Source organism: Centruroides vittatus, unplaced genomic scaffold (genome assembly GCF_030686945.1).
Source record: "Centruroides vittatus isolate TY-2023 unplaced genomic scaffold, ASM3068694v2 contig_717, whole genome shotgun sequence".
Lineage (NCBI taxonomy): Eukaryota > Metazoa > Arthropoda > Arachnida > Scorpiones > Buthidae > Centruroides > Centruroides vittatus.
Window position 1 is genome coordinate 2,355,264 of NW_027122456.1, and position 26,213 is coordinate 2,381,476.

Genomic DNA, 26,213 nt, shown 5'->3' on the forward strand with positions numbered 1-26,213 from the left:
ATGAGAATTATAGTCGAAATTTATGTAATCTGCAAGTTTAAAAACTAAACTACCACAAAAACTAAAAATATTTAAGTGGTATTGAATATACATTCCATAAAACACAATAATGAATCAGCAGATCTGATGCTGCTAATGCATCGTTTTTAACTTTATAATTTAGAATAAATTACTTTGTACTACCACTTTATGATAAAATTTCATGATAAATCATCAAAGATTATTTAGGATTATCTTATAATCGTATTTACTGTATTATTATTTTCAAGTAATTTTTCTTTTGCATAATTTTTCAAACTAGTCTATTCTGTAACAATACAGAATTAGCAATATTATAGCAACCGAATTATGTAATATAAACTACGTTACAACTTATTTCAATGAAATGCAAAAGCCTTTTTTTACATCTATTAAAAATGTTGAAACTAAAAACAAAATTGACATAATACACATTTTAAAATGAATCATCCTTTTATTATATTCAATTCTGTTTGAAAAATACTGTTGTCAATTGAATGTCATATATAACCTTTTTGTGTTACATGTACCAAAAAAAAAAAAAAAAAGGACAAATACTCAACTGTACAATAAAGTCTCATTATAAGAGAATGCAGAAGACTAGATTGGTTAAAATTTTGGATTAACTATGGACCCGCTTATATTGAAGCATTCGAACCCAAGGCTTGAATCCCAAATTAGTTCGCGAATTGCCAATTAAATGACATCATTATATATATATCTATATACAAAAATTCCATAAATATTAAGTCTGTGACCATCTTGCAAAAATAGTTTGCCTTTGAGAATGCAATCAAGCCTGAAAGATTCGAATGTTGTAAACTTTTACTTCCAACTTTTTATATAAATGACTTATCTAGTTAACTTATTCATATAATCGCACCTATATCTACCCTACATATTTATTTTTCAAATCATTTTCGAATACGGACGGTACCTATTATTCTTAATTTAAAAAATTTAAGGTTTAAGTCTCTAAACGTACAAAATATAAATTTAAAGGCACTTATATGCTACAAATAGCTGTCATACCTCGAATCAGCATAAAATAAACAATAGTCACATATGTATCATTCCTTTCATAAATATCCTAAATTATTTGTTTCCTATTTGCTACGAGGGAAAGTTTACATAATTATAAAAATTTTAATCGGATATACAGTGTATAAATAGGATCGACGGACAGAGATCGAGTTAAATTTCAAATTTTATAAAACAGGAAAATTGGCTTTTGAAAATAGGGTATTACAAACGTGAAAGTTTGCAACACTTATTTATCGATTATGATGAAAAATATACATCAGATCTAGTCGAATGGATAGGATATCACGAGCTTGGTGAGAATTTTTTCACGCTTAAATGTTGGTTGGATGGTAAGAGTCTGTACATTGGTCCTCCTCGAGGATATGGCACAATATATATTAACCCAACGATTGTCCGATAGAGGGCGTCAAACACTAGGTCCTGTTTCGGGTGGGGTTTGCGCACTAGGAGTCCTTTCTCCATTGCATTGTTTGTAAGAGGCACAATCTGGTCCGTCCGCTTCGCTATCTGTTCTCAACGATTGTTCCAGTTCCACCAACTGGCCCATAAAGTTCAGATTAGGGGATATGATAGGTCTTTTACTTTTCACAAACCTGTATGCATCGATCAAACTCATTAAGGTATGTCTCATAATATAGGCAATGGTAATGGTCGGAGAACGTGATATGCCAGCTTGGCAATGCACCAAAATGTTGCTATTATTCCGGCGAGCTTCATCTATAAAATAAATAAATAAAACGAGAATGAGTATTTCGAAAAAAATTCTCAAAAATTAAAATTATTTTTAAGACAAATTATTAATGTTTATATATAGTTCTTATACGTTTGTACAATGACAAATAATACCTATAATAAAGTAACACAGTTTAAAAACTAAACTTCGGGTATTTATTTGAAAGTAAATTACGTATGCGCAAAAAGTACAGTAACTGTATTTCTATCGTTCATTTCAATTGAGAATTCCAACACTCCCTCGAGAGATATTTAGTCAAAGAGGGATAAGCATCGACTCTGCAGGGAGTCATCCAGATCACTTCTAATGACCGTTACGCTTGTTCCACTGCAGACAAAAAGCTAAGCTGATGTCATCGAAACTCTATTAAATGATCGTTTGTAAGGGTGCCTGCTGCGCTATTGGGAATTTTAAGAAGTCGAAACCCTTCCGGTATCCCTTTCAGCCTCTTAATTACAATTTAATCAGATCTATATATGGGGCTAGTGAACGAGCAAAGTCAATATCGACTAATTCAGGTAAGCAGAATGAATGTTACCATTTTTTCAACACTCGAGGAGTTAAAACAAACTTAAAAACGAAAAAATATATACACAAATTATTATGAATCGACTAATATTTGAATAAACAAAAATTCTATAACACTATTAATTTTTACACATACATTTTCTATAAGTTAAACAGTATATTTTAATACAAATGTGGAAAAAAATTAGTTACAGTATATTCACTAACAATGTAATAAATGCAATGATTTTATTAACCTATTTTATAAATGGATCGTATGTAAATACAAAACGTTTGATTGACGTAACAACTTTGGAAGTTTATGCATTGCTTATTAAGCAGATCGACATCAACACTTCGAGAAATACGTTGCATAGGTGAGTCACCAACCAACCGTCCTTGCCCGTCACCTGCTGGATCAGAACGAGACCGGAAGCAGCTGTACTAGTCACGTGACTACCAGGTGTGACAGGAAGGTAAGGCAGAACGAGAATGACTCACGCGAGGACGAATAGTAGACGTAGCTGTCGAGTTAAGACGGAAAGGTCGTCTGCGCCGTGTACAAGATATTGGTATTTATTGACTGCATGATGGAATCCGAGCTAAACGAAATGCCTATACTGTCGACGTGACGTAACAGAGTGCAAGTACGGAAAATCGAAGGAAATGCGGCTCGTTATCATTGGCAAATTGATTTAGGGAAATGGAATATCTGGTCCCCGTACGGAATACGTTACTTACTATTCGGTGATATCATACCAGCTGGCCACAATCACGTCACAGTGACGCATGCGCTGTCTTTGTTGATCCCAAAGAATAGCATGAGTCACGAGAGATCGAGATTTTTGAACAATAGGTCGAAAAAAAGGGACCATGGTGTGTGAAAAAAGGGGGCAGGGCTGATTTGTTTCGTTGCCTTCCCCTCAGGTATATCATCATGAGTTGGATGACGTCAGCAGAGACCAGTAGAAGCACTGATTCACATGGATAATGGTGCCGTCACGTGACGGTCGGGAGAAGGTAGAGCAGGTACAAGAAATGAGTCATAGGTGCATTCTATGGGAAAAGACTCCAGCCGATAAAAAAGTTACCTGTTGAAGAGTTAACCAACCATGAGACTAGTATATAGAAGTTACCGACTTATCGGTGAAACCGGGAAGTTCCCATATAGCCTACAGTTTTTCAGTGGGAACGGAATCACATTCTCTCTCTTTAGGTGCGATAAAGCCTTCGAACGGTTTGGTTATTCTTATTTCTATTCAATATGAAATAAAATAATCCTTATTTTTGAAAAAAAGAGGAAAAGTTGTCTTAAAGTGTAGCTCAGTTACTAGATTTTGACACAATCACACAAAGTATTAGAAAGTTACGTAAAACTGTTGACTTAATTCAACACATGGTTCGACGTTTTATTAGAATAAACATCACTTAGCAGATGGTCATCCAACTGACCCTGTTATGTCCAATCTGCCACGTGCTCGAAGAAACGATTCATTGTCGGCTTGGTTTTGCGACCGTCACCAAAACTTACGCCATCTGTGAGGTTACTCACCCAGTGACGTGTCGCGTACTATGGGGGATGAGTAATGTTAGGGGAAAGCCCAGAAAGGGGATAGAAAGAGGCGATCGTACTTCGCCCCACCAGGTAGGCAGCTGGATTCCCATTGTTCCTGGTCTTGTCTGTCAGAATCTCCACAATGGGACTCCTCTTTTCTGAGTAAAATGAGAGGATGGACAAAGAACTAAATCTGACTCATTGCACAACTGAATTTGTTTACTTCATTTCACAAAATCATTTTTACTCGAGGCCCGAAACCGAATTTTTGATAAAATATTCCTCCATTAAAAAATGAAAATATATGTCAATTTTTCATTTATGGTTATAATTGCATTGAAAAAAACTCTTCTATTACATAAACATGCATTTACTGTTGATAATACTTTATTCTAAAAATATCCAAGTTGAAGTTTTTAATAAAAATTCTTGTTTTTTTTCATGAAAGATGTTTTGGAGTGTAACGATTCAGAACAAAATTTCTAAATGCAGTTTGCATATCTTCCTCATTATTAAGTTATTTCTGCAAATTATTGTTGTTTTTATTCAAAATTCTTTTTCCATGCAAATTTCTTTTCGAACCAAACTGTGGGTTAAGAATCGATTTAAATTTCTATAATAATACTTGAAATTATATTTCACAAAATGCATAGCAGATTCAATTTTTATCATACTATTTAAAAAATAAACAAACAAAACATTTATCCCATATTTTCTGCTGTTTCTTTTTCATGACTGAATAAAATAAAAACATTATTTAGATTGACCAAAGCTAATGATGTGCTTCCGTTATTACTTCATATGCATCCAAAGTGGAGAGCGTAATTAAGCTTGTTTCCCAATGATGAATAAAAAATACATAAAAAATAATAATAAAAGATAGTCAATGAACTAATTCTTCGTAATCTCTTTGCAATGAGTCTAAGCGAAGTCGACAAATCCGTAAACAGTCTGAATCATCCAAGTCAGACATTCTAAGGTCGAGACAGAAATAGGAGCAGATGAATGAAATTATGAAACAATTTTTCGAATGCCAAAAGTAAACAAACTTTGAATTTTTATGAAATATAATAACAATTTTACTAAATTTCTTTAATTAAAGAAATTATAAAATTTCTTCTATATTTTATAGATTAAGAAACCAAATATTTCATAAAGCCAACACACAGTACGATCATGCAGTAATATACGATGGACAGAATGTCACCTACCTATGAACTCAAAAGCTTCTTCGAAGTATTGTTTCAAATTTTGATGGCCGCTATCTGTAGCGGGTAATCTCTTATGAATAATTCCGTCGTCTTCCGAGTAACCGGGGAGATGTGAAGTAACATTCAGAACGTAATTTATGTCTAGCGTGCGAAGACGTTGCAAATCGGATGCGTCTCTTTCATTGCCCAAATAAAGGAATGGGAGGATTGGCGTGGCATCCAAGTTCTCCGCTTTCGGTAAAAGTTCATATTCAGTTAAAACTGGCATGGTAGGACTGATGAGAGAGCTGCAAACTTCTCCTGATGGTCTTTGTTGAGTACTAATGCATAGATCACCGTGACAACGCTGGAATTCTTTCCAACCACCTGCGGTACAAATATCCCAGCATGAGAATCGCTACTGTTATATTATTAAAACTATTATTCTACTATCTATTAAGTTTATTATTTATTGCCTATTTTTTTAAATGCAGTCTTATATATTGAATCTTGGAATCCTGTACTTGAACAAAAAATAGTTCGAGTAACAGTTCAATGAAACTGAAAATAACAAAATTAAAGGTGTATTGTTCGATATAAAAATGATATTAACTTCTCCGTAACTATTTACAATGATAAATATACTGAAAGTATAAAAATTAAAAAACCTTTATGCATTTACGAGAAAATAAAAGTCAGGTCGCTTCGGTGAATCATGTCTCTTGGTCTACCTAAGGGAGGGGGACGATAACGATAGAATCGTCAACTATCGAGGCTCTAATGGGTCCCTAATTAATGGAGTGGGGAGCCTCGTGGCCCCCGAGGGAGAGACAAGATAAACACCAAAAGTGTGATGGATGAGAGGCCAAGATCTTCGACCGCCCCACCCCGCTCTTCGCATCGATATGTACTATATATCGAAAGCCGATTGTCCTCCCCGTCCTTCATAAGGGGAGGTTATAGTTAATATTTCATAATATACTAAAGGAGACTCGCAATGAATTCAAAATTTAACCCGTTTAAATTTTTAAAACATTTAAAATTAGATTAAATATGTTTTTTTTTTTTTAAATTTCATTTCATTCAACGAGAGAATGAAACTAAATCGAAGCTTAAAAACACAGTTTAAAACTTGTGTTAAAAAAAGAAAAAAACAATCCAGATGTTTAGAGAACGATGCAAGAGATGTTTTGGCAAGGATCTTTGATGGTTTCTCCAGTGAATCATGAATACAGGTTAGGCCAACCAATTGCTAATAAAGACAACCAAAAATAGCTCTCTGTCAACTCGACCTGGATGCTTACTAATATCTTTGAGTTAACATCACGAATTCTTCATCTTTAAGATCTACACACCTACCTTTTCTTTTTAAAATTTTTTTCCCGAATTTTTTCAAGTCTCAATAAACAAAAATATTGATAATTTCTCATTAAGAATTTTCTTGGATTGAGAAAGAATTGCTATTTCATTTAAGGAATTACAATTATTTTCTGAAATATTCGAAAAATGTCCCTGCTTATAACAGTTTCAAAATATATTTGATCAACATTTCTTAAATAGATTTTATACTAATTTATCTATTTTCATGTGAGAATGCATTTTTTGTAAATAAAATTTAATTAGTCTCCGCAATGCATGATATGTGCGTTGTTTTATTATTTAGTCATCTTAAAAAATTGGGTAAAAACATATAAAAAATTTTTTTAAAGAAATATTTAACATTTCGATACTATTAATTACAATAGAAATTGATGGCGAGAAATAACGATGACAGCCTTCCGTATAAAATGCTCTATTCCTTTTCGAGACAGTAATTCGCACTAAGCATAATGTGAACAAGTCCCCGGCAGTTAAGGGGATTTATGGGATGGCACGGGTCAGGTGACAAATGCCCGTCCTTAATGGACTTCTGAGAGGTTGTGGTCGCTCGGTCATTTGTACGGCAAAATACTATATATCGTGACTCAACTCTCCCCTAATAATTACGCAATCGACCAAGAGATGGCGCTATTCTAATACGTAACAGGTTATGACGTTTGTCGAATAACAGAACTTTTATTTGTTTCCCCCCATTTAAGTTTCGTAACCATTGATCGTTTACTAGCCAAATTAATATTTACTTTTCGAAAATTTTTACTTAAATGCCAGCAAAGTTGACAACAAAATAAAATAAAAAAACTGCAGATAATGTGAACATTTTAAAATCGCTCTGTTCAGAGATAAAATAATAATATTTGCAATTCTATCATTATTATTAAAATTACTAACAGAATTATTGAATTTCACTACTTAGATAAATCTACCATTTGTATTTATTTAGTTAAGAACGCTATCTAAATGTATAAAATAAATATAATTTCATTCATAAACTTATATATATATATATAGTCTAAAGATAATCATACATACTCGTAAACGACTTGGGATAAAAACTGTATATTTGCTATTTATAATTCCATACTGGCTTAAGCTATATATAACGCAAACCAAATGATCAGCAGGTCTATGTTTTATTGTGAGAAAATGTTTAAAGAAAAAGTGAAGCATTTCCAGATGACGAAAGATGCAAAACAAGAGGAAGAACACACATGGGTCTTTGTTTTGTCCGTGACCTTCGAACTGACGCAATAGCTACAAATTCCCATATTCTCATCTTGTCCCTTTTTTTATTACTAAGCTATATATATACATATACACACTTAATTATTATTATTGACTAAAAAAGATATTTATTAGCTAACGAAGATAAATAACAACACTATTAAGTGACTGTTCACTATTTTTATTTAAAAAAAAAAAATATATATAATATATATATATTTGTTATTATTTACCTTTTAACACTCCGGGTTTAGCTCCGTTTTCGCATAAGGCATGAAGTACCAAGGCTAACGGATGATAAGGACTTAGTTTGTCCACATCGCTGGTAGAATCATCATAGACAACGACATCGGCCAGAATATTCTTCTTTAGAGTTTCCTTACCCTCTCTTGAAGGCACGAGATCCCACAACGGCACCCTCCCCTGTTGCAATCTCCTTCTGTTGATGCGATCTGAACAATTGACGTTTATAGCTCCCGCGATGTGATTGTTGTTATAACTGAGAAAAGGGCGACAATCCAACAAAACGGTTCCGCTTCCTACATCGGCCGCTAATTCGTTGGCAGCAATCATTTTCACGTGATTGAGATAAGTTCTACAGTCTATCGGATCTAACCGACTCTTCTTTTGTACTGGTGCGTTTAAAGGAGGAGGTGACGGCGGAGGAGACGTGCAGGAAGTACAACACAGCGTCCTATTGAGAGCCAAATGTAACCTTTGCCTCCTCTGGTCACTTACTTGTAGCATGCCGCCGGACACTTCCCGAAGGACCTGTAACTGCGCTGCACCAGACATGAACAATTGAGGATCTGTAGTACACGTGTTGATATGTTACACGTTACAGACAGGCGAGCATCTGTAAGGAAACAGAAACCCAATGAAACGGAAATACGATACAGCTATGATAACAAAACGGTTTAAACTATTGCAGAAGTCGTCACAAAATTTAAATAAAGTTATTTAAATTTTACGCATTACAAAACCTACAATTATTTTACTAACCTGACCGATTATCAAATTCGGTATTTATCAATGCGAACGAGTGAATAAAAAGCGCCAAGAGAAACTAGCGGACAGCCGAAGAACTAAAAGCAACTGACACCCGGAGCGCCAACATAGTGTTGGACGTGACTCATAAGAAGAAATTAGCAACACATCGTCCAGGAAAGGCAACCATACCTGGCAAGTAAATGGCTGATGGTTATAATGAGTCATTGTGACTTAAAAACGCCAATGCACTCGTTAGAATGGGACATCACATTTTTAACTCGAAAAAATTCTAAGGGTATTTGTAAAAGATAACACTAAAAACTTCCATCATTACCCACAGTTAGGAAAATGTCAAACAAAGTATAGTTACAGGTTTGACGATCATTTATTTTATATACAAATGAAGCTTCCTTAAGAATACGCACAAACAAAACTTCCATTTTCCTTTTAGAAAAAGTTTAAAAATTTAAAGTAATTTATCATTTACGGTTTACCTTCTTTAAAACCAAAAAAAAATTATGCTTCAAACTATTGATAATTATGTTAAAATTCTATGTTATCGAAAGTAAAAGTTGCTCGTAGAATTGGATTAAAATACCTTCTACAGTATATTTAAAAGTTCGTTATTGTTATAGATTCATTATTCTCTAAATTAGTTTCGTTTGGTCTTATGCACTCTTTATAAATATACTAAAATCGAAAATTAGCGATACTATTCGAGAAAAATTCAAAAATTTCCTATTATCTACTTCAATTTCCGGATAAGTACTAAAATCTTCGAGGATTATTCGGGGTTAAGAGCTATTAGACCACAAGAATCTATGACACTCATTAAATCAACTTGGATTTATCACAAGTAAATTTCAAAACAGAGCGCAACAATCGGGACTTGCTGAAAGATGGGATTTCTATAAAAAAAAAATATTTTCCAACAATTCTATCAGGATTTTATCAACCGTGAATGAAAGTTTTAATGCTCTCTTAAGACTATAATTAATGGTTTTCGGTACGTAATAAGGGGAAAACCTACTTTGAACCAGCGTTTTGGACTGACAACCCTTTCCTGCCGACTTGTTATCACCATCGATACGGAAAATTGTGATTAACGTCGCTAATCCTGAATGAAATCCGAAATCGTTATCCAAACAACTAGGACTACAATGTTTTAAATCATAATAAATCGACGAGTGATCATCACCAGAACAAAAGTTTGTCTTTTAGTGACTCAGGGTAAATCCTCCACTCATTCGTTGAAATGACGTCATCGCTTCTTGTGACCAATGAAAAAGCGTTTTACGAGTGATTTAGAATGAACGCGTGCGGGACTTTTAGGTCTTTTATCATTCGGAAACTATAATTAAAATTTTTATCGCCATTTAATGTAATTTACAAAATATTCCTAATAACTTATATAATTTTATTTTTTTTAAAAGTGGATTCAAAACAGAAATGCTTTGTTGTAAGAACTGTTTTACCCTCGTTACAAATTATAAAACGCGCACACATATTTAGTCTACTCGAATTTTATCTTTACTTTTTATCGCAAATCAAAGTTTAAAAAAAGTAATGAGCAGGTATTAAACATAGAAACGATAATTTATCGATAATTCTAATATTTAGCAATTTCGTCCTACCTTATCGACTCTTCATACGAAAAATCACGCCTTTCCTACGACCACGTGGTTACCACAAAGACAGCACGTGCTCTCGGGCCTAAATGACAAATCCAAGCATTCTCACGACAGATTTTAGAGACTCCGCGTCGATGACGTCATCCTCACGTCACTACAGGAGGAGGTGAAAGGACCAGTAATGAAATCATCGACGAGTCGAGTCGAGGATTTGGTCGGGTGAGGTCACAGCCCCGGGTGACTAAGGGATCAGAACAAACAGGCCGGACTATTGTATGATGTTAGGACGAGGTGTCCGCGGAACGACCGAGATTTGTGCCTACGAGCTAATAGCTTTTGATCCGAAAATCGGCAAGACAATTTCTCAGATGCCGAGTATTCGCTTAACGATTGAACTTGTCTATCTTTTCTACATCAGATCTGGTTGTTTCCTTATTAATAAAAGTCGTAACCACGTTAAATCGATAGCGAGAAATATTAAACGATTTAGATGATTCACCTTTTCGTTTACAGTTTAGCACTTTAAAATGAATCATTCGGTATTGGAGAAATATTAATGACACTTTTGAGAATAAACCGAAGGCATTTTAACTGCTTTGTAACGGGTGAGTGACGTCCCGAGTTTTATCTCCGACGACACTCGAAACTCGCGACTTAAATAAATTCCTCTTAAATGCGTTATTCTTAAAATCCAGTAGAAGTTATCGCTTTTCGGATTTTTATCTACAGCGAAGCAAAATGCTCTCCGAGGAGCTAGCTCTGGCACGTGATTCGTAACCTTAGCAACCAGACGTAGATTTCTCCACTCCGTTCAAATACGTCACCAGATCGAGGTGAAGCGTGAATCACTCCGGGATAAGAAAAGAGGTTGCACAAAAAAAAGAATGGACAATCTTTATCGCGTCTGTTCGATGAATCATTCTACCTAAGCCGTTGTCCTACATTTTCCTGCTTTTTTTTTAAATTTTATTATTATTGAAATATGTTGGAAATACATTATCCTCACATTGTTGTTAAACAAAATATCCAAATTTAAATTTAAAACAATTATATAAAAAGCTTCACTTAATATTCACTATTTTTTCTAACCGTGATAAACACAATTATGTCTATCTCCCTGTTATAAAACTGACGAAAAAATGTTAACAACGTCTTAAATATAATTGTCTCGGTCCTAAAAAGTTCTATGCTTCAGAAGAAAATTAATTCACTTGGAATAACAGATTATAGTTATTCCAGAGAGCTGTCAAAGGCCAAAATTCTCATTTAACATTTTCGAATGATCAATTTTAATATTCGATAAGAGCGTGTATCGCATTATGGAGGAAAAACTCTTTACACTCTTATCGTCAACCTTCTATATTTATCGCAAAAATAAAAATAGAAGGCTCAATCTATTATGCGTCATTCATAGAGAAATCTCTAGCGATTTGCATATCTAGCGTTCAAAATCCGTCCATCAGCCGCCGATCGTCACCCTCCTGACTCATGGCCAGGGAAGACCAGAGCAAGACCTGTTGCAAGTGACGCAACGTTGACAAATCGCCACTTTTCAAGGTCTTTCCATAATACAATAATATTTACCGATTCTCAGAGAAGTGAAAATAATCCTACATCCAACATAATAATAAATAACGATAAATATAATCGTGTAAAATACATACAACGTAATTAAATGTTATATATTATCCAATTTCGTACTTACATTAAAATGAGAAAAGCATGGAATTTCCCTCTTTTTTTTTGATAAATTATTTCTAAAGCCAGTATTTTTATTATTTAAAAAATCTAAATCTAATTTTAATAATATTCCTTACGATATTTGAGGTAAACGTCCTTTACAAGTTATTTTGCTCCTTAACTTACTTGTTAGACTAACAAGTACAGTACAATAAGATACATTTAAAAATTCTCATCTTGACTGTATTATATGCAAAGTTATAAATATCCTTTAGATGATATAACATTAAAGTATCTGTCCCATTTTTTTTCTTTTAACCTGGTACTATAAAGAAAGACACTGTTCAGTTTCCTTCTAACAATGCACAGTATGTCAGAAGTTAATTTTAACAAAAAACATTATGAAAAAAATAATAAAATTAATCAATTATAAAAATATGGCTCTAGATTTAAGTGTAATTCGCGAGTGAAAAAAGTGGTCTTCGTGGAAGACAATACGCGATGATACAACAATCTTGGATTGTGTCCAAAAAAGAATATTATCAAGCGAAGATATCAGTCACATAGACGATACTCGATAAAAACGAGTACAGTATCGTTATTTAAAATACTTAATTAATCCCGTTTTCAGTACAAGCGAACTTAAACGTTCCATTTATCCTCCGAGCGTAATGACGTCAATAATTCAATTAACTTCGTTCGTTTACAAACATCATAACCTTGATATGCAAATACCGTACGCGCATTATATAATTTTTTCACTACGACGAGGAAATGGCATCAATTAAATTTTTCTCGACTTAGTCCATTGAAGAAATAAGAATCCAGAATACCCTCATTAAGTAATTATGATGTAGATAGAAGGTTGGTTGTAATAATATAAAAACTTAGTAGTTTACCAGAATAAACACAGATTTAATACAAACGGGTGGAAGTTATGAAGATTATTTTAAATAATTCCGCCCTTATTCTTTAGAAAATGAACAGGTTTTTTTAGGAAGACCACCCATTCAATTGTCGAAGGTATTTGGAGAATTTCAATTTTTCTGGATTTCGTGTGTGGATCAACTGTTTTATATTTATCGAATGCGTAACTCGCATGCAATAAAAATTACTTAAACAGGTGTTTTTAATCAATAACAAAGATAATAGGAAATCCATCCGGATTTTCCAACTTTCCCACGTTATATCTTCCGTTCTATGGAAAAATATTTTTGAGAAAATTATATGATGTAAGTAATAATACAATACAAAAATTACATCATGACAAACCACCATTGAATGAATCAGAAAGCTATAAGATCATCAGTATTATATTTAAACAATCTAATCTACGCCCTAAAGATTTTTATAAAATCTAAACACCTTGTGTGTTAAACTGTAATTAAATGATATAAGGGAATAAAAAATTTTATTCGAGTCCATCCATAGATAAAAAAAAGATAACACTTCTTAATTAAGAAGCGGAAAGAACATCGAGAAACGCCAAATAAACACTTTCTATAAAGAAAATCGTGGAAAACGGAAACTGGAATCATTAATGTTTCCCACTCTTCAGGAAATCGATAGACCTGTTAGGATAAGCAATTATCAATTAATTTACTTTGATCAAACAAGAAACAAAAATTAACAGTAGCACCTTTGCGCCTCAATAGAATAGAATGGCTCGAATAATCGAAAAGTTAAACATTTCGAAGAGTTGCACTTAATGAGATTTTATCTCCCGACCTTCAGATTGATTTTCAAGTAAAATAGTCGTTATCATTAATTTGATTTTTCATCCTTGACTTAAATAGAAAAGAACGAAGCACTTAAATTGCGTATCGAAATTGTCACTTATTGGCAAAACAATTATTATTGACACACTTTTAATTAGTTTTACAAACTATCGATATATTCTAAGAGACACGAGGAATATACTAAAGATAAAAAGAAAGATAAAAAAGATGCTTTAATAAGTTAATTAAGAATTGGATTTTTTTAAAACTTTCACAGCAAAAAAAAAAACAAAAACAAAACAATCCACTTATGAATCGGATTTTTATGACTATAACTTTTAAAATTATTTATAAAAAAAAAAGGAACAGCTCATGAAAACATTCATCCAATCTAACCTTATATAGCCTTGCATATGCTTGAAGTACTTTTTCAATAGTTAGCATTCCTTCGTATGGAAAGAAATTAAAAGATTACCCTAAAACTACTGCTTCTACTCACAGTTTAATCTTTAATAATAATCATTATCCTAATTATATTTTTAGCATAAAAAGTAACGATATTAATCTTGTAACCTTTCTTTATCGAAATTAATCACTAATTAATTGTTCACATTAAAAAAATCGTGTTTAAATATTCTTGAATTACATGACGTCATTACTTTTCGTACTATAGTATTATTATTTGCAAGACGCTATTTTTATATGCGAGTCAAAATTACTCACAAGTTTTATGAACACCTTCAATTTACAAAAGATCATTAGAAGAAAAACTAAGATAATCGGCAAAGTCGAAGTCGAGAATATATTTACGTGACTCGTTACAGGAAACATTCATTATTAGTCACGCCCGGGGAAATATCCCTAAACTGTAGTCCACCTTCCGAAGAGCGACCTTGCACGACCTCGATTTTAAGGCCATACGTTTAATATTAACGTCAAAGGTCATTCCAGCACTTAACGTATAACAATAGATTTAAGTTATAATTTTATAGCTATAAATTAAGAAACAAATGACTAAGTATTTTATTCACGTAACTTCTGATTTTTACCATTTCATAAACCGAAATAGAAAATTTAAAACATTGGTTTACCCTCCGAAATCGAAGAAAAACTTAGTCGTAACTACAACAAGGGAAACAGTATTTCGATTGGAGGAAAAGTTCGGGTGTTATGTCGCGCCATCTCTCGACACGTAATCGAAATATTAGAGCGCACCAGTAAAGTTCAAGAAATTAAACTTCTAACAGATAAACAACTCAAACTAATACTTTTCGATCAACTAAAACCACTGAAAAAACAATCAAAAATAATAATAAAGCCGAAGAGCCAAGCGAATTTAGTCATCTATTTATATTTTTATTATTTTTCACAAAAGAGAGAACCCGAGAAAGTAGTGACGCTAGGGGGAAAAATTAAAAACTTGCAATAAATAACGAGGAAAAAATAATCTGATATTAACGTAGGAACTTTACTTTCTCGTATTATTTTTTATGTAGTAAATATCGGAGCAGATAGAAATGTTATACACAAGTGATGGCTGTCGTCGGAAATAAGAGCAACGAAACACCTATGAATCAAAAACTTACGTAAGTCTAATCTGCATTGAATTATAAAGGCGACAATGATTTCGTAACGTCTTTATCTGCTAGTGGCGACATGTATGAATCATCGCCACTTACAGTGTTCGAGTCCTTGCATTATTTTTCTCCAGCCTATATTCTATTTCTGTACTGGATCGATTAATTTTAAAGAATGCAAACGATAAAAAAAGGACCACAGGAAACGGAAAATAAATAACGCTTCCTATACATCCCTGTTTAAAAATCTGGTATTCTCCGAGCTGCAGAAGAGCACACAATTTTTATTCGGAATGTCGAGCGTGTCAAAAATTTCCTCGGACCGAGCGAGCTTTGCCACCGTGTTAGATAGATGTGAGAGAGCGTAGTATATATTCATAAAGGTATGGCTTACCTCGATACTCTTCCTCAGCTTGTCCATATGGTTTGATATTATTTAGATTAACCAATCCGACAACGACTGATCTTTGGACGAGTGGAAGTTTGTGTGTTGTGTTGTCGAGTTTTTGGCTGCAACAGGTTCGCCTGTCGCAGTTCCTAGTCAACTTTTAGTCGATGACTCACTCGTTGACGTCATTAGCCAGGACGTAGTCCGCGCTGTGCATGACGGGTAGTAGATCGAGGTCGGGTACGCTGCCTTGTTTACACTAGTACGTGGCAGATGGTGAGGCAGGAAGTAGATTTACCCCTCATTCACAAAGCTGTTTCGTCCTATTTGCGTCCTTTCCATAGTTTTTATAGACTAAAAAATTTGTCCCGTTTAAAAATTGGACTTGTTATCATAAACGTTTTTGTTTTGTATTATAAAATAATAACATAACTTTAAATACGAATTGATAAATAAACTTTTATTCAAATTTTTACAGTTGTAATAAATATACAAAATTCTTCCATTAATATCTCTCGCGACTAAATTTTTTATACAAATTAAATAATTTTAAAATTATACTGTTATAGTAAAATGCGAATAAAAATTTATGAAAAAAGATAAAAAAGTAATTAGACTATAAACTATTATTATTTACAATTTAAATCATAAAATAGATAAAATACGATAAAATTTATAAAATAATCATTATCTGTTTAATATAAATTAGATAGAAAATAATAAAGAAATAAATGGACGAAAACTGAATAAAAGACAATATAAATTTTTATTTAAATGAAGCCAGTTTAGTAGGATATAACTAATTAAAATTTTTACAAAATCGCAGCTATTTAGTTAGAAGGACGTTTTACAAAACATTGCACTTAAAATTCTATTACGGTTAAAAATATTAAATAAATTGAATGAGGTGGTTCGTACAATTCTGATTGTTATTATTTCATTCTAACAATTCTATTCTATTTCTAATTTATATACGAAATTTTATTTATATGAAGTTTATAAAATCATGTTTCGATATTTTCACATATAAAGCTTATATATATGTGTGCTTATATTTTAATAATTAATGAATAACTAAATAACATTTTTTTAAAACAATAAAACTTCTTAATATTTCAAGAAGTATTTCAAAAATAAAATTATAATCTCGTTCATTTTATTATTACTATTATTATTAATTAATAAGATGAATAGTTTATATTTTCAGTTTTGCATTAAAGTTTTGATAAATTAAAATGTAGATAAATGGGTTATATTCGTTTAATATAAAAAATACTTTTATCGTGTGTTTATTTAATAATAAAAATTGAAATTTTATAAGCAATTTACTTGATAATCTTAAGTTTTTAAGTAGGTCTCTCTAACAGTTCCACATACAGATTTATATGTACAGCACAAATATAAAAATATACACGTGTTTATATATATATATATATATATATACATATACACGTACTGTACGGTACATATAAAATATAAATATTACACACACACACACACACACACATATATATATAAAATGCACAAAATTATCGCATAGCGCGTAGGAATGTCATAGAATTTTAGTGATGAATCGGTTAGTCATAAAATATTTTTATGATTTTATAACGATGACTAATATGTAATTTGTGAATATTTGGTTATATGAATGATCTACAAATAAACGTAAAAGAATCTCAAAAAGTTTGATTTTGTAAGTTAGAAAAACACGTTAAAATTTATAAAATGAATGTATTAATAAACTTCATTCATTCAAACTGCTAACGTAAAGCAACATGTAATATAAATTACAGTTTATCTGTTAACCTTATATTAATAAATTCTGAACTAGTGATAGAATATAAGCAAAAAGTTTGATAAATGATATTGAATTAAGTCTATTTGAAATAAATAATCCTTGAGCCTTAGTATCATCGAAACATATGCTTCAAATTACTTTCTAAGAATAATATCTATAAAATTTATCATTTAAATTATTGATAAAAAAAATACGTTATTTAAGTTTTCAGTTTCGAAGTTCATTACTTTTCAATTAGGACAAGCAAACTTGTAACTAATCTACATACGATAAGATGATTTTGATTTTACTTGTACATTATTAATAAGCATACGAATTGATAAAATTTTATCTATATTAATGTATGTACGTACGTATGTATAAGTTATACTGTATATAAAACATTTAAATAAACCTTTGCATATGAATTATATTAAGTAATTTACATTATTATTGTGAATTGTTTTGCTTAAATAAAAAATTTACGAAACGAAACTCATTTTCCTTCTGATTTTTAATTACGTACAAATTTTTATCACAATAATTTTTCTTAAAATTTCATAATTTTGTTCGTTTAATCTTTCCAATCTATTCTTAACCTTTTAATTCAAATTCTTTCATAATGATGCAAACAAAAAAAATCTCACCAGAACTTAATCATAAATTTAACACTTACTTTTACCTTTATTTAAATTTGATGGTATATTTATTCCTGTTATTTTAATTTCAATATATATACAAACATTTAAATATGTTACATGTTCTTAATAAACTGTATCTTAATCTCAGCCATTTACTAAAATTAAATTTATGAAGTTTGTATACAGTATATATATAATTATAACTGTAATTCATAATTCATTAATAGCGTCAATTATACTGCATCTATTTAATACTACCCACTATTTTTATCTACTGTAAAAAACTATATTCAAATAAAATTATTTATTTTAGAAGCCAATAGTTCTTTGAAAATATCAGATACAATGTATTTTACACTGGTCCATTTGTAAATAGACAAATCGTGTTTTATTTTATATATATGTATCAACGAACTTTGAGAATGCCTAACAATAGTTTCGTGTAGAGTAGCATGACGTCATTCAGTTTTCTACTTGATTTTTAGTACAGCTGCTATGCACTCTAAATTGATATATGTCGCTTAGATAACGCTTAAGATAAGTGCTATCGAACTCAAAAAAAGAAAACCTACCAAACAGCAAATCAAACTTTTTCCAATTGGATTTCACAAAACTATTTTTATGCCATATCTATCAATGAAATGTTGCATATAAGCTTAAAGTTGTTAATTATAATGTTAAACTCGCTATAATTTTAAAGATATTCCCAATTTTTCTATTTTTTATTATTATCATATGGAAATTTATATAATATTTTAGAAGTTTATTCATTTATAACCACGTTATTTCTCATACAACTTTCACTTTAAAACACTTAAACTATTCGAAGTCATCTTACAAAAGTATGTTTAAATGAATGGAAATTGCGATACAATTTTTTTAAAAATAGCTGTTATTTAATTACCGTTTTTTCACTAGATATGTTTTTTTAAAAAAAATATTCAAAGTATTTTTCCTGATTTTATAAAAATAAAAATTCTCTTAAATTCAATTCTCGTGTTTCGTCATTTTTATATTTTAACATATATACAATTTTAGCATGTCATATTTTCGAAATTATTTTCTTTATAAAAATAAAATAATGTTTATTTAGAAATGTTCATACAGTATACTTCTATACTAAGAATTACGATTTAAAAAAATAATATATATATATATATATATATATATATATATATATTATTATTAAAAACAAGAACAAATGTAAATTATAAATCTATAAAAACCTATAAATTATTTCATTTTAATCTTTAAATTCAATTTATTTTTTTAATTTGTCCAAATTTTTATTTACCAATTATGTAATTATTACATGACTTTAAGTTGTTTAATCGAATAATTAAATATTAAATTGCTAATTTAGAAATTCATTGCATAAAATGTATAAAATTTACGAATGAAGAACATTTTAAAAATATAAAACAAAACCTATTTGAAATTTTAAAAAATTCATATTCTTTCTTCAAAATATAGGAATAATTTATTTATTTATTTTTAACATTTGAAAACTAAAATATGAATCAGTTTTAAAATATGCAACATTTTACAAAAGCAAAATCATTTATTAATCCAGGAAATATATTAAGTTAGTAGTAATACTGATCACAACAAAAAGTAAAACAAATATTAGCAATAAAAATATATTTTTTAATAGTTTCATAATATTGCTTTCATAATTTCAATATTAAATATTTATGCTATGTTTTTTTTCTTTTTTTTAATTCTGAATTTAAAGTATATTCTGTTTTAACATTACAATTTCTTAAAAATCATATTTCACATTTAAAAATTCCACAATATTTATAAGTAATAAATTATTTGTTTTATTAATTTTATTAATATATATATATATATATACAATCTTTAATATATGTTCTTTATATACATAATCCTTTCGAATATATCTTGATTAATTTTCAAAACTTTAGTCATTTACAGGAATTAAAAATGATAAAACTCAATAAATAATGTTCTCGTATTTTATTATATTCATTATTTATTAAGTATTAAACAAAGAATAATAAAATATAAATAAAAATCCGATATTTTTATTAAAATAATTTACAAAATATCTTATAAATATTTGTATATTAATTATTTCATATTTAATATTATATTGTCAAACAATCGCTAAATTCTAGCTGATATAACTTTGTTTCAGTAGTAATAAATTATATCTTACACCACAAATTTGAAATCCATTGATCGATGTGGGATGGGGATTTTATGATTTCAAAATATTATCGAAATCTTTTCTATATCAAAGGTTTTTCCACTTCGTGCTTCCATAGGAAATGCTTGAACTCGAAACGTCATCAAAAACACCCCATGAAATTTCCTAACGTCACATGAATGAATACTATAGCAATTCAAGCATTAAGCGCTTTTTCATTCATAAATAATTCAGAATATTCTGGCTATTTTAATAGAATATCTTATCGCTAATATTTATAATTTTATAAAGAGACAAAATTAATATATTTTAACGTTAATTATTAAGAAAAAGTAAATTATTATTAATATTGTAATGATATTAATAATATTAATATATTATTAATACAAATACAATATAAATACAATGCAAAAGGCTAGAATTTTAAGCCAAATCTTAAAATATTATAATTATTTCATTCTAATTACCTAACAAGTTCTTTCATGATATTTTGATTAATGTGCATCGTACAATTTTATCTTAAAAGAAGCTTTAATTAAAATTAATAAAATGGAAATTTTTCTGCAAAAATATTTTAGTTCTGTCTCGTTGACCTTCTCGAGAAAATGTTCTATACAGGACATTCATTCATGGTATATTCACATCGTACACGTAGATTTGCCATATGTGAATGACGAGGAATAAGTTAACCCATTGAGACGAACTCATCCAAGCGTCACTGTCAGGCCTACATTTTAGAACTAACAACACTCACGTCACCAGTGAGTCACAAAAGTCCGAACGAAAAGCACTGAATCATACAATCTCTGTACGATTGAGCATCAGTTATTATCTTGCTGAAAGAGAACACAAACAAAATACGGTCTCCATTTTTTTGCTTTATGTGGGTTGCTATTTAATGTGGGAGGGGATAAAAAGTAAATTTTGAATGACTTAAGATCTTAGAAGATATGACCGACCTAAATACCAAGTTATAGCGTGCCTTTTTTTTCTTTTTTTTCTGTTCTTTTCTTTTGAGATACTTGCAGAACAAATCATTAAAAATTTAACATTTAGTAATATTTTAAAATTTATTTCAGAAAATACAAATTACGAAAATTAAATTTTTATATCATTCAGTTTATAAAAATAAACATTAACATAAATATGCATTACAGTAAACCTTATTATATCATATAATTCATTGTTCGATAAATATAATTTAATAGGCTAATAAATATTTAGAAATGATAATTATCATGTAACAATTTCTATATTCATAATATTAGAAATAATAAATATATGTTAAATCAATATTTGTTGTTAATTTAATTAAAATATTAATAATTAGGCAGTTCCATTTCAGAAAATGGAAATAAAAATATATTACTGTACAAAAATATATTTTATATAAAGTGAATACGTAATTAGAATTTAAAGAAGATGAAATATAATTCCCATGAAAATAATAGCATAAGAGAAAACGAAAATAACTAAAATGAATGGAATAAAAATTAAAAAATTAACAAGAACGACATTGTAAATATTCTAGTAAACCTATGATTATTCTTGATAATAAGATTATTATTGGAGTGAAGAGTGAAGTAGAAATGGATGAATGGTAGAAGTAATTGCTTATGTTAGCTTTAATTGTTTTCAATTGCCAACAAAGTGAGAATACTTTATGCAAAATTACGTAAACATAATTTTTTTGATAATCAAATTCTCTAAAAATATAATAAGATGGAATATTTGATAATAAAAGAAAGGATACCAGCAATGAGGGTTGGCATTCTGTTATATCATAGAGGACAGACTGTTTAAGAGGATTAAATTCTTTTAAACAATCTAGATACAGAGACAACAAAATTCCGACCCTCATTGTTGCTATCTCTACTTGGTACTCTCTCTTTTATCTTCAGACATTCCCTCGTACCATGTTTACATTCTCTCATATTATTCTCTCATATTTGGCATTCCAAAATTTTATAATAATTTTGATATTGCATAATATAAATAATATTTCTGTAGTTTAATATTTGAGAATAAAAATTATAGAGAGAAAAGATATTCGTTTGTCATTAAATTTGCCTACAGTAAAGTTTTTGAAGTAAAAATAAGAAAAATATTTCTAAATTTGAAAAATTTCATCTTAAGTAAAAAGAAAAATCTTATCTTTAAGAAAACAAATGCAATGTAAATTGTGTACAAATGAGGACTTATGATAATGTTGATATTAAAAGATTTAAATGATAAAACAAGAATTGTTATTGAAAAATATTATAAATTGGTTAATCTTTTCGGGATAAAAATCAAGAATCAGTTTTTTTGTCTAGCTTTTGAAGACGATTATTGTATAATTTAAATGAATATTTAGTAAAATTAATATGCCTCAATGTCCTCAATTTATTAAAATCTTATTTCGTCCACTAGTACGTATCTATTAACAGGACTTATTAAACTGGCTTTAAGGATACAGCAACTCAGTTTCATAGATTAGAAAATTGTTGTTTTATTAAATTTACTCTAAATTTACTAAATATTAAATTGAATATTTAGTAATTTTAGTGTTTCGAATCTATTACGCGATAATTTCCTTTAACATTCTGTAAAAATTATTCGTATGTGACTCTTTTAATTAACACCTTAGCGAGGAGTGTACTTCTAAAGAAAAAGAAAAAGCTGAAATTGTTTTGATTTTTATTGAAATTTGAACAGTATAATTTTTTTTTTCGAAGATTCTCAGAATTATAAAAATCGTTTTGAAATATTTTTAATATGGAACTACTAACTAGAATATTTCAGGATCTTAACTCGTCTTTAAATGAAACACATACTACACCATACTCTTAAGATAAGTTAAAACATTAAATTACTATTACAATCACAAGAATCACAAAGTTTATTTATTAAGCTATATTCGATTTCCAGGAAATAAAGAATAAAATAAGATAACGTACACGTTTGATATGCAAATCTGATAAGATCTATAATTATTTTTGAATCTTATTAAAAAATAATAAGGTTTGCAGGTAAGCAATTTTACTTCAAATATTTTAAAATTAATACTGTATTAATACTTTCTGCAAACATTATTCTGATAATGAATAATCAACTTTCTGACTACTGTACATAAATCCCCGATGACTTCTTCCCCAAATTCCTTAATAGATGGATTTGGATAAGTTATAGACTTACAAAGATGCAAGATTGAATTTTTACAGAATTATTTTAAAAGGTTAAAAAAAATATATCAGTTTTGCTTAGTTTTGTCTTTCTACTAAAATAGAAAAAAATAATCAAACTTGAATTTTTCTTCTATTTTATTTGCATAAAATATTGGAATGCCAATATTTTACCTAAAAGGTAAAGGAAAGAAACATTCTGAATTTATTTAAAAATTGATAGGAGGAAAATAAGATAAAGATCGTCAACTTTATTTTAAAAATTAAATGGGAAAATATTCCTATTATTAAATAAAATTATACTTATTTTATTATTTCTATCAAAAAATCATTCTGGTTTAATATATATGAAATAAAAATGACAAAAATAAAAGTACAAAATTTGTAGTCTTAGCTAAGTCTTACCTTGATCTAGATAAGAAATGAATATATTAAGAGAATTCTGAAAAGTGCACAGATTTTCTTCATAAATTTATGGATTAATATGTGTAATTCGTACTGTACATAAATTTACACGTCATAATACATGTAAGCAGGATATTTTTGAACAATTAAAGAAAAATATAATTCGTTTAAACTGTAAAGTTTGAACTATTCTTCTGCTCACTATATTATACAGGACCATATATCAAGATCATGCCCGAAAAATAAGTGATTATCATTTTGCATTTTAACGTTTATAAGCAAGTTAACAGTTAATATTATAAATTTCTTAACTTTATTCAAAAATATGAATGTAGCAGATTTATAGCGTGAACTACAATTAATTTGCTCCATAAAACTAGAATAAAGAAAACATAATTAAAAATAAATAAGCCTGCATGTTTAAAGTAAAGTTTAAAGCAGTTGTTCTTAACCGGTGTTCCGCGAACTTGTTTCAAGCGCTCCGCAAAATTATGAAAACGCCAGACTATTTCATGCACATTACAAATATTATTTACTGATTGTACGGTGTTTCTTTCGCTTCATAATAAAATTGTGGACGGTCTTGAGGGTTTTTAGATTTTTGTCCAAGCTGTTAATTCAGCCCTCTCTACGAAGGCACTCGTAATTTCGTTAGTTTTCATTATCACATTTGTGTGAGCTCGGTTTCGCAACATTAACCAACGTAAAAACTAAAAAACGCGAAATCCTAACTAATACAGAAATGAGGATAACTATATCACATATTAGACCCAACATTGCTGAAATCTGCAGAAGCAAACAAGCTCAGGTATCACATATAAAAATGGAAGTTCTTTAAATCAATTTTAAAGTTATTTTATTTACTGTTTTTACAAATATAAAATGACCTAGTGATTTCTGTATTCCGCAAATTTTTCTTATATTCAAAACTTTTCCGTAACTTCGAAAAGGTTAAGAACCATTGGCTTAAAGAAATGGTTTCTAATTTTTTAATTATGCAAAAATCCAAAGAAGAAACAGAAATGTTAGAACTAAAACTCAAAATCTGTGTTGAAAAATGTAGAATTATTTTCCCAAAAGATATTTTACAGAAAAAAAATGTTTTTTCTTTTATTTTTAAAAATATAGATATAAATTTATAAGTTTTCTATAAATTGATAATTATTTAATAAAAACTTTCATTATTGGAGCTTATCAAGGAAATGTGTATAGATAAAGAAAGCAAAAACAATTATAAAATAATATTTGTTAATAAATTATGATTAATTTTTAATTTCAAGAAACAAAACTAGGCTATTTTATTTTTCCATTTTAAGTGATATAATATATAATTGACCATATTTGTAAACTAATTACAAATAAAAGCGATTCAGTTATTAATCTAAATTACAAAACAATTTTAATTTTAAAATATTTTCAATAGAAGAGTATCACTCACTATTAGATATTGTTATTATCAATTTTTTCTAAAGATTGTATTTTTTTAAATGCAGTTTTATATTACTAAAATTAATTTTTTTACATCAATAATCATTATCAATTTTTAACAATTGAGCCTATAATTTGTTATGAAAGTATTGACAGTATTGAGAATAGATTTAAGTACGAGTAATTTTACAGTTTCAATTTAATGAAAATTGGAATGAAAAGAAAAAATATGTAATGATAATTAATGACTACCCCAAACATTAACTGTGTACAGTATAAGGGAATGCGGGCCTCAATAGTACGGTACATCATTGTACACGACTGAGAGGGAGACGGTCGAGATATTGTCTACGTGGACTTTTTTTAGTGGTATTAGTGGTATATGAATTTATTCATAAGCGTATTAGTATACTAGTCATGTGAATAAACAATAAGAAAATATTTGTAGAACTTCTTAAAGTCATTCTTCAATATCAGGAAAGGTCCATGAACTATCGTGTATGTAATTAAAAGAGAAGGGTTTTGCCAAAAATACATCATTGAACACAACAGAAAGAGAAGGGTCAAAAGTAGTTTAAAAATGTACACGTAATTAATGGACGTCCAGCATAGTATTTAGCAATGTCAAACTGTACAAGAGCACAGGGAGGCGAATTTCTATAGGAATGAAATTTTTAACTTGAAAATTTGGTGTCTGAGCGTTTTGATCGAACGCCAAGGAAATGAAGGAAAAGAAAAAAAACCAATTCTTTTCCGTGAGCATCGGCAATTGCTAATGTCTAGAGCGTCGTCGTATTTTTCTTTCCACACACTGTTGACAGTTGAGAATAATTTTTGGATTTCAGTAATTATCGCATCTGAAAGAGAGAAAATTTTCGCAGTGGGCTGTTAATGTAAGTCCGTGTTTTGTAAAAATTTTAAATAATGCGATATGGATGCTGTTAATTGGTATTCTAATTGGCTCATATAAATGCATTACGCTTGACAGAAAAC

At 29.5% G+C, this 26,213-nt stretch overlaps 1 protein-coding gene across 3 annotated transcripts; it reads right to left on the bottom strand.

The window, feature by feature from the left end:
- Positions 1-452: 452 nt before the first annotated feature.
- LOC136980684 (dual specificity protein phosphatase 10-like) lies at positions 453-15,806 on the bottom strand. 3 transcript variants are annotated; one of them, XM_067276847.1, is made up of 4 exons: positions 15,639-15,806; positions 7,882-8,504; positions 5,069-5,434; positions 453-1,779 (listed from the first exon to the last, which is right to left on the bottom strand). In XM_067276847.1, exons 2-4 carry the CDS (start codon positions 8,441-8,443, stop codon positions 1,469-1,471), a joined length of 1,239 nt encoding a protein of 412 aa, XP_067132948.1. In that variant the 5' UTR covers positions 8,444-8,504; positions 15,639-15,806; the 3' UTR covers positions 453-1,468. The 3 variants fall into 3 exon arrangements, with proteins under 3 accessions (XP_067132948.1, XP_067132950.1, XP_067132949.1); XM_067276849.1 differs by lacking the exon at positions 15,639-15,806 and adding an exon at positions 10,273-11,390; XM_067276848.1 differs by lacking the exon at positions 15,639-15,806 and adding an exon at positions 8,651-9,052.
- Between the last annotated feature and the right edge of the window lie 10,407 nt (positions 15,807-26,213).

Excerpts from the sequence above, each read along its gene's own strand:
- LOC136980684 (XM_067276847.1), bottom strand. The coding sequence starts at position 8,443 with ATGTCTGGTGCAGCGCAGTTACAGGTCCTTCGGGAAGTGTCCGGCGGC. Across the intron at positions 5,435-7,881 it reads TAAACCCGGAGTGTTAAAAG|GTGGTTGGAAAGAATTCCAG; the intron begins GTAAATAATAAC and ends TTTGTACCGCAG. Across the intron at positions 1,780-5,068 it reads AGAAGCTTTTGAGTTCATAG|ATGAAGCTCGCCGGAATAAT; the intron begins GTAGGTGACATT and ends TTTATTTTATAG.